The sequence below is a fragment of the Acipenser ruthenus genome, chromosome 27 (genome assembly GCF_902713425.1).
Source record: "Acipenser ruthenus chromosome 27, fAciRut3.2 maternal haplotype, whole genome shotgun sequence".
NCBI lineage: Eukaryota > Metazoa > Chordata > Actinopteri > Acipenseriformes > Acipenseridae > Acipenser > Acipenser ruthenus.
The window spans coordinates 1220033-1241713 of record NC_081215.1 but is presented as its reverse complement, the minus strand read 5'-3'; the positions used below and the strand labels follow the sequence as shown (position 1 = coordinate 1241713).

Genomic DNA, 21681 nt, shown 5'->3' with positions numbered 1-21681 from the left:
AAGGGAAGTGAGTGGTTTACCGTCGGCCTCTGTGTGTAGTACATACTGGCAGCAAGTGTTTGGGTTTTTTTTGTGTGTGTGTGTTTCCGAAGAAAGTGGCAAAGAAAGGAACTAAGGGCTAAAAACGACATACTGGTATATCTATCTGGACTGAGATAAAGATTGTCCTACAGCCTCACAGAAAAGCACAACTTGTCTTTAAACTGTGAGAAACACGGCTGGCTCAAAGCAGGGAGTATTTGCTGCAGTGTTCTGTATCCTATCAGACCTGGCATGTCTGAAAAGGCAGCAGTCTTATTAAGCCCAGGAAGACAGGCTTCGCTTAGCAACCGCATTAGCTCCAATCTCGTAAGAATTCAGTATAATGCAAGTTAGATATGCAGGCAGCACAGTGTGTGCTTTATTTAAAACTGCACTGGCTGCACACTTCACAATACTTCATCACCTTGATGGCACTGTGTATTATTGTTTGCAGCATTTTACGGGGTACTTCTTTGGAGATAGTCTTCCAGCCTTCACTTATACAAACACACAGCTCTCTAAAATATTTATATGGCAAACAATAGGAAAAGGTTGTAAACTGCATTCAGATATGGTACTGCATGCTGCAATCCAGTACCTCAATGCGTTTATATCCAATGAGATTTTTTGTTTTGGTGGCCAATTAACAAAGCCTATCCTTGGCACTTAAGTGGACTGATATCAGCGAAGTTTGTGGTACCGCTCATTAAAGGGTTAATTTAGCTCTAATGAGCTGTAGCAAAAAACAGCAGTCGCATTTACTGGAAAGAAATAAAGAAAGAAATTGGCAGGTTGGTTATCAGTAACTAAATAAACATTTTCTTTGCGTACTTGTTCTGTTTACTACAGAAGCTTCTGAACTGAGAGAGAGACAGAGAGAGCGCTGGCTCGTGTTACAAAGTCCAGCCGTGCTAACAAGATACCAAGAAAAAATACACAGTTTTAAGGAGGCCGTCAACTTCAGAGGAGATCAATATCTGACAGCAGGGGTGAATTTAAATATACAGCTCTGGTCAAACTTTTGGCATCGCCCGACAGAATGAACTCATTTTGCTTCATGGATGGAACCTGCCGAATAAAGTTACGTTAACATATTGAAGTTTTCCATATATCGAAAATCGAAAAATGTGTATTATAGCTTTTGCGATATCATTTTGTAGTTTCTCTGATTGCATGATGTTAAATGAAATACCTAAATTATGTTCAGATAGTTAGAGGATGCGAAACTTTTGGCCATCGCTGTATATGTGGCACTGCCGATGAAAGGTGATCTGTTCTGTACAGGGGAATACACACCCATGGAATGCTCTCCACTAAGTCTACCCACTAAGTGTACTCTTAAAGGAAATTAGGCACACAGGCAACCAGCCACTCTGTGCTGAGCTCCAATTCTTAATGAGTACTTCCTCTGTTCACTCTCAATGTTTCAAAGCCACTGAACATAGTAAAAATGCTGCTTTGAAGTCCCCTGTTACTGTTTGTTGATGAATGCTGTCCTAGCCAAGTTAAGGCAGAAGATTGATACACCCAGTATTACTGTCCAGATATTCTCTACTTCAAGTTACCAGCTAGAAAATACCTGCTCTGTTAGTTAGCACTGCGGCATTTTAATTAAAAAATTCTTACACTGTCGTGCTTTGTCATTGCCACTGGCAATCAAGCATAAAAATCAATTACAATAGCTTTTTTTTTTTTTTTTAATAGAAAGGTTCATCAAAATGTTAGGTATCCGGGTATCCAACGAATTTAGGACAAAGGCAAACTGTTTTTTTTTTTTTCATCAACTGAACTGCCATAATGGGTCGTTTGCCGATCAGTCTTTAATCAAACCCCCAGTGGTTTTGCTCGAGGCACATTCTGTAAACATGTGTGCAGAAGCTAATCTTCCGTTGTCTGAGTGCCCACACAAAGGGTCTTTGGTTCTAATAGCGCTGGACGCCCTTAAGAGCGCTGGGGTGGCCCGCACATGCTGGTGCTTTCGGTCAGTGCCTCGAACATTTTGTTCTGTATGAGTTGAACTCAGGGAAAGACTTGGCTCGGAGGCAAAATCACAAGGCTTAGCGTTTGAGGCTGTGGAAAGGGAGGGGGAGGGGGGCAGTGAGCATGCCTCGGGGTAGCATGAGAGGCAGTGATAAAATGTGCTCCCTGTACTAATGCCAGTCGGTTGGAGAACAGCCAGATGTGCTGTCTCAACAGTTTTGCATCTGAACTAGGGTAGACTTGGACACAGAAGAGTCTCCTCTAGGCAGAATATACTGATACATTCTGTTTAGCAAGTGCAGACGAACTTAACCCTGTGTGTGCCAGGCTACTGCCTGCACTTGAAAAAAAAAACTGAACTGAGCTGGGCTTTCGTTTTAGGACACGATATTTGTATTTTTTTTAAATATTCACTCAGCCTTTAATTATCAAGCCCCTGCTTACACACGCTCACCCCGTGCCCTGCCCAATTAAACAAGATCGAAATGTAACAACCACTATTTATAGACAGGCTGGCTCGTCCAGCAGCTAAGGTTCTGCTAGGGTAGAAGGGATCACATATCAGCAACGCCACAATCCAAGACACAGGGCTTACTCTAGAGACGGTTCAACCTGAATACTGGAGATGAATCAGATCTCCAGAGATAAGCGGTAGTGAAGGACAGTGCAGACTCTGTAGCCAGGTGCACAGCACAATGGTGGGCTCTTTATATGAGGTCCTTCTTCACCTGCCTAGAATGGACCACCCGGTACAGGGTTTAGGAGGCTATCTCTTTCTCCTCGGTCATTCCTCCTTAAATATACCCCCCACCCTGTTCGACTATGCATTTACTTGCCCCAACTAAACAGAGACGCCAGTATTGAGAACTCGTGGATCGTTGAAAGAATCCGGCAACACCTGATCTTTAATTGATTTTAAAGATAACTCCTTTAATGAAATGTATATATATATATATATATATATGAACACGATTATTAACAAGCGCTACCCCTTTAAGGCTTCCTGCAGCTGTGACTCTGCTGTTCATCCAGCTCTGATCACCCCACTGAGGTCACGTGGGCAGCACACAAGCAGAGCAGTGTTGGGGTGGACGGGGGACCGCCTGGAACACTTGCCTGGGATAAACTCTCTAATCAGCAGGCTGGCTCTGTGACCCTTGAACTAGGCTGGGTTTGGAGGGAGGAGGCAGCGACCATATAAAAGTGCTCTCTCATCCTGTTACCCGCCCCCAATCAGTCCAATCAAGAGTTCTTCAGCAAAGCAAACATCATCCAACACAACATGCATGCTATACCTTTATTTATTTATTTATATTTTTAATTGCCGAGCCTAAAGAAACATTGGCTTAATATGACCAATCAAGAGATGTGTGTTTTGCAGCTTTATGCAAAAATGAAGCACTGAAATAAAACATGATATCAATCGAGTTGTAAAAGAAAAGCACAGGATGTCTGACTGCAAAAGTTTACAAAATCCAAACTAATCTAAAATCTAGAATCTTAACAGGCTCCCAAAAGGGATAAGTGGGGCAGGAGTTGGTGTGGGGTGGAGGGGGTGGGTGTGGGGGTGGAGGGGGGGGGGGGGTAGGAGTCGATTGGGCCGATTTAAACAGAGTAATGAAACAGTCAGGAAATGGAAGCCACGTTTTTGTTCTTAGCACCCTGCCACGGCTAAGAACACCAAGGTAACCAGAAAAAAAAAAAAAAACACCTCAATCCCTCAAGCAACAGGCGGAGGGAGAGGTTAGAAAGGGTCAGGTAAACAGGCCAGCTCCGTGTAAAAATGAACACTGTTTGTAAACAAGCCATCTCATCACTCTATTTCAGCCCTGTTAACCGGGGGCGGCACTAATGGACACATTAGTCTCTGCGTTAGCTCAGCCAGGCCTATTAGTGCCTATTGCAAATGATAAATTAACTACCCCCTGCCCGATAAAATCAGCTTTTTAACACTCCATTATTTTCCACAAATATGCCTACTGAAAAAAACAAACAGATCTGTTTTTATTCTTATTCTTAACCAAGTCCTGTGTCTAGAACGTACAAGATAAATTGGTCATATATATATTTTTTTTTAAATGGTGTTTCCTGATGGGCATTGCAAGCCAAATCTAAGATTATCAGCGCTTGCTAGTTTTCTAACCTTTGCACGCACTTTTTTGGAAGAAGGCGAGCGAACGTTATCGATTGCAGAAGGAAGCATTGTCTGATGTTACAAATCTGATGTCATCCGCAATGGCTGTGCAAAGACATCCAGGCGATCCTTCCCTGATCTCTAGAAAGAGCGGAAAAGACAAAACACGACTCCCTCTGCCCTTCAACTCAAGACAAAACAACTATCACATAACACTGAGTAATGTCTATTTCTTTGTTTAAAACAACTAAGATAAGAGAACGCCGGGAAAATAAAATCCTCCTGCAGTTATATTTAAATACAGCGTGAAACCACGTCTGGAGAGGACACAGCTTTGGTGTGCAGTTCAATACAGTGGCATCTTTATTCTTGCAGTGCATCCTTCTCTAAATAATCTGCTTGGGCAGCCAGGGAAGGGAATAACACCACATACTGTATTCAGTTACTGTCTATTTAGAATTGCTCTTGGATTCGCATCTGAAAGTAAATGGCAAGGGGGTTCAGTTTTAAACGTGACCCAAGCAGAGTTCTGTCAATAGCCAATGCATTGCGTTGTCCTCAGATAATTAAGCAAAGTAGACAGATGGGTCAAAACAAATAGGTAGTGTGGATAGATGTGACGTGCAGACAAACAGGCAGATGTCCATAAACTGACTGGAATATATAGAGAGGTAGGCACTGTATAAATGGCCAGTTACTTATGGTCTCCCTGACAACAGGGGGAGGTGGGAGGTGAGGGGAAGAGCATTACCATTTCTTATTAACCCGTTGCACCCCAGTGCGCTGTTTTAATCAGCATTTAGCACTTTCACTCTGAACTTCTCTAATTGGATTATTAACAAGCGGGGGGTCTTGGCAAGAAAAATAAATCAATGAGATGACACACGGCTAATAAGGGAAAGATGTATTTCAGAAGAAGAAGGGGAAAAAAGAAGTCATGTTGCAGTAGTAAAATCCAGTTTCGAGACATTGTTTTATGTATTTTCTGTGCTGCTGCTTCATTGATAAAAGAGGGACGGGAATGGGATTAACTGTATACATATCAGTGATTTAGGGGAAAGGTTTGAGGGATCACTAAATGCTATTGTTTCCAACACTTAAGAATAATGATCTCAATAGCCCCCCCTCCCTGAATGGACTGCTTAAATCCCATCACTGATCTCCACCCCTGGCTTCCTCACGAAATCCTTTAAGGTGTGACGGACCACAAAAACCATCTCCTGCTGGGCGAAGAGAGAGTTTGCTGCCCCAGTCCCTGTAACCGGGACACACAATGCCCCCCAACCCATTCTCCCCTCTCGCTCTTAGTTCCTTTAACTGCTTGGCAGCCAATATGTTCTTCTGCACTGCTGCCTTTGCTAACTTTCTGTAGGTTTTAGCATTTCCATTGGGAAGATACTTTGATCCAGTCTTAAAACCAAAGCCTGCACCCTCTGAAGTCAACATGCTGGATTCTCTTCTGCACTCTTCTGCAAAATCTCTGTCATAGAAGGTCGGAAGGGTGGCGATTTCCTTCCTTGTGCAAATCTGGGCAGTCAACCTGCATGACGTACCTCTCAGCTATGAAAATTACTAACCATCACCACTACCCAACTACTATAACAGATTTTTCGTCTTGTTTTAATTTGCCCACCTTTTAGGAACTGCTGCTGCAATTAACAAGGATAGTTGTCACAGCAGTCTATTTACAGATGCATGCTTGCCATTCTAGAACGGATGCCTGAATCACATTCATTAGCCTAATGGCACACTTATTACTACATTCCAGCCTCGTTACAAAACCTAGCGCCTTTGGAAGGCAAGCATTCGGACCATATTCAAAGGGGAACGTCCAACACTAAGAGAGATGACTGCAGTGCAAAACGCAGGGGTGGGAGATGGTTGGTGTGCAGTGGTGTAAAATATAGCGCATCAACCACATTTTGCAAATGATCAGTTTTTTGGTTTGTTTTTGCAAAGCGTTTGGCATGCAAACCAACCTTTCTGTCTTGCTGCTGTCCTTAAACAAACAAGTTAATTAAAGTCTCCTAATCAGCTCCAAAGAAGCATCATTACTATCCTGGTATCCGTGGCTAACAGTTTCTAATTTGGCCTGTCTAAATAACATGCATGTCCCATTAGATTTAATGGTAACACACACACACCTATTCTTTTAAAAATGACACGGGATGGGGGTTGGGGTTGGGGTTGCCATTCCTTTGTAACCTACTCCCCAAACAGGATGCCCCCAAGGCTGGGAACGAAGCAGTGGCTGAGGGAGGAACCCTGAAAAGGGAGAACATTTTAATCTCTTTGTAAAAAATATAGGTTTGGTTTCAGCCTTACCCCCAGGCTTGCAAAAAATATCAAAGCCATTAAAAACTCATAAACGACTGATACAGTACATGATCTCTGTCGTCACACAGGAACTGTTTTTTTTTTTTTTGCGTGTGGGCGTGTGTGTTTCAGTGGCTTGAATTTTCCTAGTTCAATCCAAACTTCTCATGCATTCACTACAAACCAAAAAGTAAATGCAGAAACGCATGGAATGAAACCTACTAAATAAATAAATAAATAAATAAGGACGTCACAATGCAATGAGTTTGAAGGTGAAGTCGAACAGCAGACGCATTTTATTTTTACACACTGAGTCCAGATTACTATTAAGGCCATAAAATATACCATAAAGTCTCAGACGAACAAATTCCACAGTGACTCTGACATCAGCTTAATGTTTCACAATAATCACACGTTTGTAGCGTGTCTCAGATCAGATGTAAAACCTGAGCCTTCAATCGCTCGTATACATCCCGGATTTTCACCAATCGGACAGATGGGAAGGCAGCATTAGTCATGAGCTTGGGATAATACCGCACTTTTGATTAAGGTAACGTTTTAGAAAGCAACCCCACCATTTTCTCTATCCCTAAACACTAGAGTCAGTTCAAACAGAAAACATTTATTTGAGTCATATAAATAAGGTGACTTTTCTGTAACAACAGTTGACGGTTAGGATGACTTCCTGCATAAATCGCGCAATGTGTATAACAGTAGCCCAATAAGAAAAGAGAACAACATTTTGTTTTATTAAACAATAACACTAGCCCACGTATCAGCGGTCTTGGTCTTTGTGGTTGAAAGCTGATAAAAAGAGCAAACATCAAGTGCACAACAATGACCGATTTGCTGAATCTGAAGTATAATTGGCTGAATCTGATGCTGGGAAACCGACGTCCCGGGACAATACAAATGGCGGGGGGCTTTGTCTCCTTGAATCTGTCCCCCGACACACTGTCCCAGCTGATGTCATTTAAACAAAGAATGACAAAGGGGCCTGACCAAACCCTAACAAGATGGCAGGACCCCTCCGTGCCCCAACCCCCCAACCCGCCCAGCAAAACAATACCCCAAAAGACAAGAGAGCACCCCCCCCCCCAGCATCGAGACTGGAGACCCTTGGAGACCCCCGTCTTTAATACCCAACAGCTCACATAAAAGCCCAGACAATGGGAACCCAAGCCTCTCCTGACAGCAGAATGCATCCAATCCTTTTAATATTTTAATTTCTGCACCACACTGGCCCTGGCGAGCTTAGAGTCAGGAAGAAGTCACCGGCACCCATTTAAAAGCAGGGGGCGCAAGCTATTTCAGCATGCTACCTCCCTTTATCAGCTTGCAGAGAATTCCTCAATTCATTCATTTATTCAGAAGGCTGGCTGCTGCACTCCCTCACGTATTGTAGACACCAAGCTAACCCCCCCCGACCCAACAAGCCCAGTACAATACTATATCTGTTTGCATGACGTATAAGCTTCAGAAAGGCGAGCTTAGTGGTTATTTCAGTTGCGCTCTACAGTACATTTGAATCAGGGTCCCACAGCTCAGTACTACAGCTTAGGGTTAAGATAAGATACACGATTAACTGAGTTTTTGCTGTGGTGCTCCGGACACTGCATTATTTTTTTCAATGCCTTTGTTATATTTTTGAGTCAGTTCTGTATCTGTTTAGCCATTGTTAGAGTGAGCTACACGGTGCACCCTGCAATTGTGTGCCGACAGTAGGGCTGTGGGTGTGCTTTGCCCACGTCACTGTGGGAAGCAGACAGATGGATATGTAAATGGTTAGGCAGCAAGCTCTTAACTGAGCTTGTTAATCATCTCTCACATTTCTCTCTCATTTGATTTTTGCACGTCTGGCAGTCCGTAATGCACCAGCAGTGTCACCTCAAGGTTTCTGGGGCATTTGTAGATGTCTGAATTGCCTTGAAGATAAACAGTGAGCTATGGCAGTGGCTAAATAAGAGGACACATTTATGTGCAGCATTCATCTAATGAGAAAAAAAGGCATGTGTCCGCAGAGCTGAAACCAGGAATTGTACTTTTTGTTGAATATGAAACTTCAATGCTGCTTATAATGAATGTTAGTGCTTTATTTAATATATGTATGAAACACAAGATGCATTAAATAAAGAACCAGGAAGGAAATGAGAGATGCACACTGATTTGTGTTGTTTATTTCCTGTTTTCACTAATGTGTGAAATGAACATCAAATTAAATGCCTAAAAAAAAACCAAAACAGAAATTCAGAAATTTTTCAAAAATGAGTAGCCAGCTCCCCGCCATGAGTACCATTTAAAGAATATCAATTCCAAAATTCTGCACAGAAATGGCTGGTTCAGATTCGTAACATTTTACTATCATCCCCTGTCCCCCTGCCCCCCCGTCCCCCCATCCTATTTATCAACAAGCCATCTGTCCTTTGGGAGCTCTTTTATTTTGCAGGGGGGGGCGGTGGTCCTAGAAGAGGTCATGTGTCAGAACCCCTTTGACAACACATGGGATTCTAGAGCCTGACATCATCGCACAAAGAACAGCGTCGGCTGACAAGGCACAAATTCTCTGAATGAGTGTCTACAGCACCGTGGCAGCAGTGGCAGCCATCTCTTGAAAAAAAAAAATAAAAATAAAGAAGAGCATTTTTAACACACTGTCTTAGGGGTTGTCTAAAAACTCCTAGCCCCGCTCCCACAGCGGTCAGATTCTCCTTGTGGTTGTTCTTTTTCAAAGTTAGGTTAAGGTACCACCAGCCCTGGTTTCAATACCACAAACTGAACAAATCTATTTTAAAATTAGAACTAGCTGATCTGTCTCCCTTTCCCATGTTCTGTGAAGAGAGAGAGAAACATTTAAACATATAAAGATGCTTTTACGCAAGTCCTAGTTGGCAACAAAACAAAGAAAGAACCAAAAATAAATAAATAAATAAACAATGCACATCTGCCATCGAATAATGTGCTTTGATAATGTTTAGGGAAAATACCACAGACTAAATCAATGCAAACCGGCTCTTTGAACTTAGTGCACATTTCACTTTCAGATCTTTTTTAAGAGGGTGGCATGACATACAGCAGTTTGTTCTGCGATAAGAACCCTTGCTTTTCAATAGAAAATGTCCTGCAGGAGGAATCTCTAGACGCTATTTCTGTTATACAGTCATTATTCAAAGATAAAGGAATTTGGATAGGATTAGCCCAGTTCCTGATACACAAACCTGTCACGATAATTTGCTGTATTAGGCGTCTTGGTTGATTTGTACCTAAACCACATATCTGTCTATTGATATATTGACCTGCTGCAGAGTTCTCCCAAAGCCTGGCTGTCTGCTAACTGAGCCATTTCTAACAATGACCCTGCTGAACAGACACGATTGCAAACACAATTTCAAATACTTTCTATCTATAGCTCACGAGACGCACAGACGTGAGAAAGGTCGCCCCATCTATTCAGGCAATTCTTTTTTTGTTTTTGTTTTTACTTGTCAATAAATTCTATAAGGGGTTAAGTCTCGCCTTCTGTTAGCTGGAACCAGAGGACTACAATAAAACTGGTTTGTGGTTTAATCTCATCATCCAGCAATGTCTCCTGTCTATGCACTAAAAACTGCAACCCTGTGTATTCAAGACATGCAGGACACACTCTGCACTGTTAAGACGTTTTTTTTTTTTTTTATCATGAGGAGGTATTTGTGTAAATGAATATTAAGCAATCCTCACGGGCAGTCAGTCTATTAAAAAAAAAGATTTCAACTAGCCAGTCTATCCTTCAGCCTTAGGCACACAGTGCTGTATAATTAACTTCTTGCTTAAAATTCTACCGTTTTAAAACTTCCAATGGATTCTTGATTGGATTTTTAGATGAGAAGCTTGAAATCTTTAATTGATTCTGTCGCTTTTTCTTTATTTTAAGTACAAACGGTCCTCTCAAGTCATTGATTTCCTTTTAGCAGATTTTCTAAATATCTGACGGTTGTTAGTTTTCTTTTTTCCGTGTGTACGTTATTACCTGTCACTTGTGTAAAGGCTTCCTTCCCCACCCGAACCTCACCTTAATATGTAAACACAAGTTCAAGCCCACATTCACACAAAGCCTCTAAACCCACACTGGGCTTTTATTGGTATGTCTTTAACCCTCCAATAGCGCTCACGCACACACACATACACACACGCACACACACAGACGTGTACGCACCCTGACATACAAACACACAGACGCACATGTGAGTGGACCTATAAGAAAGATAATTCCTGAAACTGCTCCAAAGAATTACTTAGCCCTCATCTACCCGACTAATAAAAAAAACTCTTCCCCTTGGCAGCCTTTTTCATACATTCAATGTGTTTCCAGGATGTCTCTATGAGCAGTGAACTAGTCCACATTAACAGAGACATAAAGACATAGGAGGCTGTGTGGTCCAGTGGTTAAAGAAACAGGCTTGTAAGCAGGAGGTCCCCGGTTCAAATCCTACCACAGCCACTGACTCATTGTGTGACCCTGAGCAAGTCACTTAACCTCCTTGTGCTCCGTCTTTCGGGTGAGGCGTAATTGTAAGTGACTTTGCAGCTGATGCATAGTTCACACACCCTAGTCTCTGTAAGTCGCCTTGGATAAAGGCGTCTGCTAAATAAACAAATAATAATAAAGACGTACACACGCACACAAGCATCAAGACCCACACATCTGAAAACACACGCACAGACAGCCACACAACCACACAGAGGCGCATACAAAAGAGACTCGCAGCCGTGCAGGAAAAGTCTCTTTTTTTAACCCCTGAGACCACTGGTGGTTCCTGAACCAGCGAAGAACAAATCCAATTCAGGTCAACGCCAGCCTTCAAGCCAGGGCTAGTAAACTAACAGTGAGCATGTTTGGTGATGGAGGTCAAAACATGCAGTGTGCAGTCATGCAAGGGTAATATACATATCTGGGTTGTGTTGGCTCAGGTAAAATGAAAACAACCCTTTGGGTTTCAAGGGCTCGGAATATAGACATACATTATGCACTATTATATATTATTGTATACACAGCTATTTATTATTTAGAAGTAGCCCAGTGTGTTACACTATAAAACAAGAAAAAAGGTTTGGGGAAAACGCTGCATTCGCATACCGTATGGTGGCATTCTCTAGCTCAGCATCACTCAATGTGTAGTTAATGTTACATCTTCAATTGCACGGGCAGTTGTGTGATTAATATTTTAAGCTCTGTGGCACTATCTCTCTCATTAAATAAACACACTGGCCTGTGCTGCACACCGTAATCCATCATCAATAATAAATAAAAGCTGAATAAAAAATAAAAAAAAACCACGACAACAAATTGAGATTTAGTAATACTTAATAATGAAGAGTTCGTTACAGAGCCACATTGATGTATTCATCAAAAAAGATTCAATTAGAAAGGTGTGATTGCAAAAAATGTGCATTAACCCATTAAGAGGCGTTTTCAATCAGATTCTACCATGTATTCCCTGTCTGCAAAGTTCAGTCAATATTCATTTTCCTCTTTTGTCTTAATCAGGAAATGGACCTTCAAATTGAAACCAACAGAGGTGGCCGTAAGCACAGCTGCGATTCACTAGCATAGAGGTTAATCTTGGGAACCTTAGAAATAGAGAAAGAAGTATGGGGAACCGCTACATTTAAACCCCCCCCCCACCTCAATCATACACACGTACGCTTACAGATATACAACCAACCACCTCCTGATAAATGAATTGATCCTCCATGTCTCATTGACCTAATTTCCCATAAACCACATCCTTGGGCTTCCATTGGTCTTCCCTAGATACCCTTGAAAGATCCACGATACCCAGTCGTCTGCTGAGCAACTGGGGAGCACAAGAAGGGGGGGGGGGGGGGGTCAGGATAATGGACTTCTGTAAGAGAGGCTGAGAGCCCTGGGATGAGATGGGATTGTGTGTGTGTATGTGTGTGTGTGAGGGAGGGGGTCAGGGGGAGGGGGGTGGAAAGGAGTGTAGGATTGGAGAAGCTCTCAGGCTATTCTCCTGGGTGAAAAAAAAGGACTTGACAGGCTGATGCACAAAGGCCTGTGCCGTTAATTCACCTGAAAGCTATCTAATTGTATTAAATCAAATCAAATTGAAATGGGATACCCTGGCGAGGACTCACGAGGGTTCATCGTTAAGGTGGACCGAACGCGCTACAGGTTTCGTTTGATATATCTAACCTCTTTTGTTTCAGCCTTTCTAGAACTACAAATACAATTTCCTTGTAAGTATTACACAATGGAAATATTCATTGATTGCCGGTAATTCCCACAGACGTCTGCCTCAATTATCATAAAGCAGGCAGGCACCAATAAACCATTTGTCAGCCTGCAACAGAGTCGGCAGGACAGGTGGAGGTTGCAAAGTTTAACATGCACATTTTTTTGTTTATCAACTAAATCAGTACCATTTGAGTTGAATATAAGAGCAGTGTTTTAACTATTTTTTTGCAAAAAAGTGGGGAGGGTTCTGGGGGTTATATATATATATATATATATATATGCCCCCATCAAATTCGGTTGTGAAGCAATTTGCCAGCAAAAAAACTTTCTTAAGTGATTTAGAGAAAGGTGCCGTAAAGCAGATTTTAATAGCTGGCCAATTCCCCTGCTGCTTTAACCACCTCAGGAAGAAAGAAAATTAAAAAAAAAAAAATCACAGTTTTGATGGGTCTGCAGAAAAAGCCCAGCAAATTAGCAGCGTGTGTGGCAGATAATTAGTGTGAGACGCTTTGCACATGAACCTAACTGCTAATTAAAAACCCCCTTCTTAATTGACTTGCATTTGCATACCATTAAAGCTACAGAGCAATTCAAACTAAAATTCTGGGGAGACCTCATCTCAGTAACGAAGTCCAGGACTGGGAGGGGTAGTCAATGGACACATTTATTACCATCTATATGCATATATACAAGGACGGTGCGGCTTGCATGCCATTGACTAAGTACTGTGTTTAACAGAGAATATGCTGGAGGACGGCACATGATTCTTATTTTACAGGTCGCATTGCCAGTTCTGTGTCTTTGAACCCTGCCACACTTCACAAAGCAAACAGAACCAAGCAGGTTTTAATGTGGTCATAGACAGTTGTAAATAAGCATCGGTTGGGAACACTGAATTCCCTGGTGGTCATTTTAATTGATTCCTCTGTCTTTGTATAGTGTGTGTGTCTTGAAAGACAATCTGAAGTGGAAAGTGGCCAACGCTAGAGGCCAATAAATAGTGGATTACCAATTTCAATGTTCTCATCCCATAGTGAGCTCTCTCGGCACAAGGGGCATTGTAATACAGGATGAAGTCTATGGGTATCACAATAATACTTCAGACTTAACTGTACAACCAGATGGGGTAAGGATTACATTTTACACGGCCGAGCGAATTCTGAAGGACCAGCGCATCAGAATAGTTAATAGCAGCTGTATTTAAAAAAAAAAAAAAAAAAAAAATTAAATTGAGGTTAGCGCATTTTCAAAAAAGAAAAAAAATGAAATAAAAAAAAGGATTTCTTTTGGACCATTCATATGCAAGCCCAGCAGCTGTTGTGCCCTGCTCCGAATGGATGTGGCTTATTGTCCGAGGGTTTTAGCTCGATGTGCCTTGCATACGAAACAGGACAAGCCCTCTAATCCTTTGGGGAGCACGCTTCCTTTCCCCTCAAACAACCAGCCCATTCAACTGTGGACGGGAAATCCCACAATGCACCGGGGCCGCGCGAGCAGCGAAAAGAGAAAGTTTCAACTCTCTGGAATATTTAAAGGCTACAAAACTTTACAAGAAGAGCACATCTGTGTTTGTTTAAGACATACATTGTTTAAGAGAATGTATAATGAAATACTTACAATTATATTATGACAGTGGGGGAAATAGCTGGAACAAAAATTATTATGAGGTGAGAGAAGATTGTGATTATTATTATTTTTTTTTTAACCAAATCCATTAATGAATACAATTTCATGAAATGTGGTGAAGCAAGAACAATCTATTAAATGACTCCTAAATGTGTTACTAAAATCAGTAATAACAGAGTTTAAAACGCACTCATAAATGGTCACTATAAATGGTATTTAGTGGCACAGGTATTTTTTTATGTGTTATTTTGAGAAGGGGGTATTCCTCAAAGCATAATGAACCTTGACAAAAACCTATCGCTTTTTTAAATGTTTTATCCTAGCCGTAGGAGTCAGCCACTCCCTCCCCCCAGCAAAAGGTAGAAGCAAGTAATTGAGCTTGAACTACAAACTGCAACCGTGGAGAGGTAAATGATTGATTCTGAGTATCGAACAGGTCTGCAGACTCATTCATGTCTACCCATGCTTTCATCAGAGGTCTTGCCTCATCCAGTTTAACCTGGGGGGAAATGGACTATAGGAATTTCACAATGTAAGTCACTCAATAGCTAGACAATACACACTCGTCTATATATAGATAGATAGATAGATAGATAGATAGATAGATAGATAGATAGATAGATAGAAATGCCAATAGTCCAAATATATGTGTGTGTGTAGAAAATAATTCAGGTATTCTTCCAATAAAACAACACACAAGGCTTCAGCATTAATTTCCAAAACCCTTTGCAAACCCAATTTGGGTTATAACCAAAATATTAAAAAAAAAAACTTCAACCTCAGAGTTATTCCATCCAGCACATTCATATTCATCATTATGGGATTAAAGGCTTGGGCACACTTAACCACTGCACCACAGCAAAAATAGTTCTGTCTACACGGTGGTGTCAAGGTCTAGCACTGTATGTACAGTATGACTATGATATATTTGTACAGTCATACTGTACATATAAATAACTCAGTGTCAGAGCATGGAATATTCCAGTATCTAAGGTTAACTGCATTGCTTCGGAGCACAAAACTGATAAAAATGAGTCACCCACACAAGTTTGCTGAAGCCAGTCCCCACTATATAAATCTACCATTCCCATCTGGAGCGTAAAGAAGTTACACACCCTGCTCGTAAAGGGTACTTAGCTGCCAAAACCTAGACACAAATAACACAAAACATGGACATTGTTCAGCTTATGCATTGAAAGTCACCCCAACAAAAATTCTCGAATCTGTCTGGGTTTGGATTTTGACTTGGATTCAAAAGACAGTAAACAAATACAGATGAACTGTATCTGAGCTTCCAGTTTGCACGCACGTTACAATCTTTTGGAAGGTGGCTCGGAGGCATCTTGGCAGGATATGGCCCTGTACAGGCTGAAGGTATTAGGTTGCTGTTGTGCCTTGTTGTACTGCTTTGATTCTAAGTTAAAAGGTACATAAAAAAAACATGGGAATTCACCTAAAACAACTCCAAGGCATTCTTTCTTTGCTATGGACTGAAACGTACCAAGACCCCTTCCAATCCCAGTGCCCAAATCGGATGAATTACTTCCCAGCCCCATAGATCTGTACAGTAGGGTGAACATATGGGTTAAAAATAGCAGATCACGTTCCTTTATTGGCATTTTCAGAGAAACAGGAAGTCGCAGGTTTTTTTTTGTTTTTTTTTCAGAGATTGCTCAATTCAGCTCTACACAGGAGTAACTGTCTTGACTTTCACAATGACATCCAGATAGACACATTGCAGCTATGGGACATCCTGTCTGCTGCTTCCGTGCCTTTACTCAACATTGCAGACAGCGAGGCAAGAAAAGCCGCCCGGCTGAAAGAAATTGAGAAACTCGCTTCAAATCAGGGAGTAAGTTCATGACCTTGCCCTGCAACTGAACACAGTTTCAGAAATACACTAGCCTGTAAATCTGTAATTGTTATTCACATATGCATATGCAGCATCGATCTGCACTGATAAAAAAAAAACAAAAAAACTGACAACTTACAGGAAATAGAAGATAACTTGGCTGCGCTTTATCAGACATGCACGGTGGACTGGATCCAAGGAGCCGCCCACAGTAATAGAAATGGACTGTTACCAGAAACCAAAGAGCAAGCCCATTACCTCACGAGATTTGATTTGGTTGGAAATGTAGGTACACCACACACCCTGGTTGACCAATCAGGTTTTTTTTTTTTTTTTTTTTTTTTTTTGTAGTTTCAGTTCTGCATACAAGGTTTCATTTCACCAGAGCAGCCACTCCACATCCAATGACATTACCTTCAAGCTGAGCTATATTTCAGAGCTCGCGTTTAGGTATTGCATTATATAGGATAGTTCAAATTGATGCATTAATGACCCATTTTACTTTCCAAGTGTGCTTGTTGACTCTACCGCTATTATGGGGATTTATGTTTGTAAACATTCAGTTTTTTTGTTTGTAAAACAGACCACTGAATACCCTGCCACAACCCCACCCCCTACACAGAGAAGAGGGGTGTGGGGGCAGGGGGTGAATGAAATCCATTGTTGAAGCATATTATGTTTCCACCACAATGCACCATCAGCTCCATTCAAGCTGAAACAGTTCATGCAAATGGACGTGATGGCCTTTCATTAAAGGGTTTCTTTTTTTGTTTTTATTTTGGAGAGGGTGAGGGGGACATTTTGCGCTGACCGACCCCCCGTCATACACAGACTCAGCCCTCCCTCGCCCGACGAGCACAATCCGCCTCTGTCTGCAATCTGTTAACGGAGATCTCAATGTAAAAGTCAGGGTTAGGCGGGCAACAAAGCACTACTACGCAGCTAAGCAGATGCAAGGCAAGGTTGTTTTTTGTTTGTTTATTATGGTGGGGGACGACGGGAAGGGGTCTGTATTACTTATTAGCATTGCACCCAATACATTTTTTTTTTCTTGATCTGTTCTCGCCAATATTAATTTTAAAAGGTGGCTTTGACTCAGTGGGGGAGTTATGTGAAATACGCATACAATCTTCACACAACCGTGTGTTGATCACATTTTTCTCTGCAACGGCTCCAAAAAAAAAGATTTGAACAACTTTTTTTTTTTTTTTTCTTGTCAAATTATAAACCATTTCATTTTTGGTTATTAAGAAGACCTAATCACATATTTTAAGAGCCGTTTTCTTTTTTTTGGGGGGCGGGGGGGAGGGGGGGGGGGTATTGTGTATCCAGTGTTTGGCTGTCAAAATAGAAAAACAATAACTTGATCCTTAAAAGATGCGTCTCTTTCAGGAAAAGCAACAGAGCTGATTCCTGGAACAGAGCACTGCCCCACTGTAACCTCTGTTCTCTTTATAAGCAAAAGTTAACACCAGGGTACTTCAAATCCAACTTTACAGTGTTCTACTGTCAAAGTTAAAAAGGAAGCATTCTGCTATAAACAGCCCTAGTATAACGATCCTTATGTCGCATACGGGGTCACAAGAAAAATCTAACGCGTTTCCCAGGTAACAAACTAGAACGGTTTTACCAGTTTTATTTATGTTTTAGTAAGGGGTTAGTGTTTCACAACACCCTCTATAAGTTTATACACTCTATTTTTTAAGCAGTCTTTAAGTAGCTTATTTCATGAATCGGGCTCTGTGGTAAAACACCAATTTAAGCAAAAAAAAAACTAGGCTAGTCTATTTCTAATGACGTCTGCATAGCCAGACACAACATTCGCGATCATTGCCCCTTCCAAAAAGTCTTACCTATCAACCTCTGTGTGCTCAGACTTGCTAAGTAGCACATCATTAAGCAAGGATGTGCCTGTCATTGAAAACCCATCCACCTCCAACCACCTGTGATAATAGACTCATATATCAAACATTTCCACAATATGCTGTAAAACAATGATGAGAGATCGTGCGGATTTATTGTCGGCGATTGCGATTAAAAGGTGTGATCATTGGCATTCACAAAACCAAACACAATATAATAATAATAATTAAAAAAAGGTATTTTCGTTATGTTTCTTATTTGTTTTCTTTTTTTTTTTTAAAGCGTGTACGTGAAAACAAGATGCAAATAACCAAGAAGAGAACAGAAATCGTTCAAATCGGATTTTTCAAAGCTGGGCTTTTAAATAGTTTGGCAGTCTCCCTTTAACTTAAATGCTTATCTACACTTTAAACAAAGGGAATGCTTCACACCTTCAAGGAACCAAATGATGAGTTTATAACCCTACTTAAAAACGTTATTCTTCTCAGCCAATTAATAGGCATGTGTGAAATGTAAATCTAATAAAGGCTAAAATGCTCTATAAGTCAAAATGTCAAATGTCCTTTGAAAAAAAAAAATACGGCTTTTCAGTTAAGTAGGTCGGTCTTTTCAAGCAAAAACAACAACCACAAAACCCAACTCACAGACCAAAACTCTTTCATATTAACCTTTTACCCAGTACCGTAGTGTAATATGCTGGTAAACATATTTATCCACCCTGAAAAACTTTTAACCCGACACAAATTTCACCTTACGCGTTCGCAACCTGCGCTCCCATCACCGTAACCGACGCGTGCAACGCTTTAGAGCAGAAATCATTCGTTCTCATTCGAGTTACAATTATAATTATTTATAAATCAAAAGTAAAATAAACAAATAACACAGTGTGACTGTTAGCGGCAATATATTTAACTACATCCCATTGGGAAAATAATCAATTAACATTTTAATCGTAACATTTCAATATGCTAAACTTCTCCTTTTAGAATAGGCTATATATATATATATATATATATATATATATATATATATATATATATATATATATATATATATATATATATTCTTTTTTCTAAAAGGAGAAGTTTAGCAGATTGAAAAAAACACTTTTCAATGTATTTTTGCACTACAACGTCTTTTTTTTTTTTTTTTTTTTTTTAAGATAAGCCACTACCACACTTGTGGGAACCAACCTATGTGGGAGGGTGTGTTATAAAAATCGCATTGCATCTATAAGACGTTAACGGGAAAGGCTTAGAATGAATAAGAAATCGACAGTATTCAAATCTCTTATTGTTTTGAAGTTCAGTTAGCTTGACTGAAACCCCCACTCATTAACGATGCTGAGGATCATTTACTTAGCTATTGTATCTCATCTTTGTTCCAGCAATATTGTTTTTAAAGAATCTCAAAAACTTTAAAACAAGTTTAGTTTTTAAAAAAAGCAGCGCTGTTCAAGCGCTTATAATAATAATAATAATAATAATAATAATAATAATAATAATAATAATATCAAAATTGCTCCCAGGAATTGACATGGCAAAAAAAAATAATAAATGTTTCCATACCCTTGCTGCTTTCCTCTTGTACTTGTTCGCGAAGTCAAACTTCTCTTTCACTTCATCCAAAAGTTGCACCAGGCGCCCCTTCTCCTCTTTCCCCGTGTAATCCTGGCTGAGTAGGATGTAAGCCCTCCAGTTGGCAGAGTCAAAACCCCAGTGGCAAGTCCTGTTTTCCAAGGCTTTGTGACTGTGGACCACGAACTTGTGAGCCGGGTACATGAGCCTGCAGTCCATGCACTGAATGCAGGCTGCGTTGGGACTCGTGTACAGCTCCGGAACGAAGAGCCCCTTGCATTTGCCGAAGCACTCGTGGTATACCTTGAAGCTCTTCTCCGTGAGTTCCAACTCCAAAGTGCCCGAGAACTCCTTTTTGCAGTGGGGCGGGTAGGTGCCCCCGTAGATCAGGGCATTGCACAGCCGCTCTGCGTCCGTTTTGGTGATGAGGCCGCAAGAAGGTGCAGAGAAGGGCAAAATCCCCATAACTTTAAGGATCTCCAGCTGGTCCGCCGTGCACCTGGAGCAATAGATGTGTAGGTCGTCGCAGACGGAGTTGATTTGCTGCAGGGAGAAATCTCGCAAAACAGTGTTGAGGATCTGGGGCAAACACAACCGCTTCTCCCCGCCGACTACAAAACACGAGATGGTCTCGCTTTCCAGGACAGTCTCGCACCTTTCAGTGGACCGGTCTGACGGGATAAAGAGGGGGCCCGGCATCACAGGAGGAGGCTGGATGGGTATGTGAAGGACCGGTTCTGGATCTTTGCCATCTTTTTTATACAGCATCTCCTGCGCCCATCTAGCCGAGAACGCAGCCGGGCCGCCGAGGGAGCTCATGGAACTCAGATGAAACTGGCTGAGAGTCTTTTGAAGTCCTGGGTGAGGTTGAAAGCTTGGTCGAGTTACAGTCTCCATGATGTTGCACTATCTTGGTTTTTAAAAAGCGTTAACTTCCCTTGGGTGGAAAAGGATTTGGTGGGAAATAAAGACGCCCAAACAACCCCAGTAGCTCCTTGTAAATCCAAGGTTTCCAGAGTTAGAAACGAAGAACAGAAGTGCTTCATCAAACATCCACAGACAAGAAATCGAGCGCCGTGCCTTTCCAATCCCAAAGACTATGCGTACAGTAGAAGCAGCGCGTCTTCCGCTGCAGTCCCTTTACAGTCCATATCCAGCAGCGACCCTTTCCAAATACAGTAGATGGAACAAAATTAGCACTTCGCTTACACAAAGGTATACAGCGAATGAACCCAGCTGAGTACAGCTTGTATACTTTTTTGTTTCTTTTTGGCTTTACTAACGCACTGACAGAACGCACATCCACGCAGTCTGCCCTTGCAGTAAGTTATGCTTGTATAGCGAGAGCCAGCCAGCTAGCTAGCTCGCTCACTTAGTCTCTCTCTCTCTCTCTCTCCCTCCCCTCACAGCCCCCCCCCCCCCCTTCTCAGTGTTTGTGTGTGTCTGGCTCAGTCATTGAATCCCAGCCAACTATGTGACTGACTCCCCAGGCTGGCTCTTCCTAGTACATGCCGTCACACCCTCCGCTCTCTAAAGCCTTCTGCTGATGCAAAGGCAAGCGAGAGAAAAAAAACAGCTTAGAGCACAGTGAATCACTTGGTTCACAGTCCATTCTACATGTAACTAAACAGCGGGGGAGGGTGGAATTTGGAATAGTTAAACTAACAGGCTATGATTAGAGGACGACCAAGGGGTGCAAAAATAAATAAATAAATAAATAAATAAAATAAAGCAATTGTGCAAAGCAGGAGGTTCAAAATGCCCCCACAATGTTTCGTTATTTATTTCTACTCTGTGGGCCAGTGTAATATTCTGTTTATACAATAGGATATATAAAACACACATATTTACACATATGTGTCCATTACCCTTAAACACATATATGTCCAAGAAAAACCATTTATTCTGATCTTCAGTTACATACATTAATGGTAAACATGCGCGTCTCTGGCTTTTGATCTAAAGAAGTAGAGCAATAGTGTATTTAAAAAAAAATGAGGAGGGAGTGTGACAGCAACCTTAAAAACTTTTTTTTTTTTTTGTTCCTTGTAGCTTCAAGGCCAGTTCTGAAACACAA

The 21681-nt window shown here is 41.3% G+C and overlaps 1 protein-coding gene across 2 annotated transcripts in view; it reads right to left on the bottom strand.

Moving 5' to 3' along the window:
* LOC117425070 (ski oncogene) overlaps nt 1-20945 on the bottom strand; it is a 70614-nt gene extending 49669 nt beyond the window's left edge. For both annotated transcript variants that reach the window (XM_059002496.1, XM_034041733.3), the window contains exon 1: nt 19596-20945. In XM_059002496.1, the coding sequence (XP_058858479.1) occupies nt 19596-20501 (906 nt within the window). In that variant the 5' untranslated portion in view covers nt 20502-20945. The remainder of the gene's footprint in view (nt 1-19595) is intronic.
* Between the last annotated feature and the right edge of the window lie 736 nt (nt 20946-21681).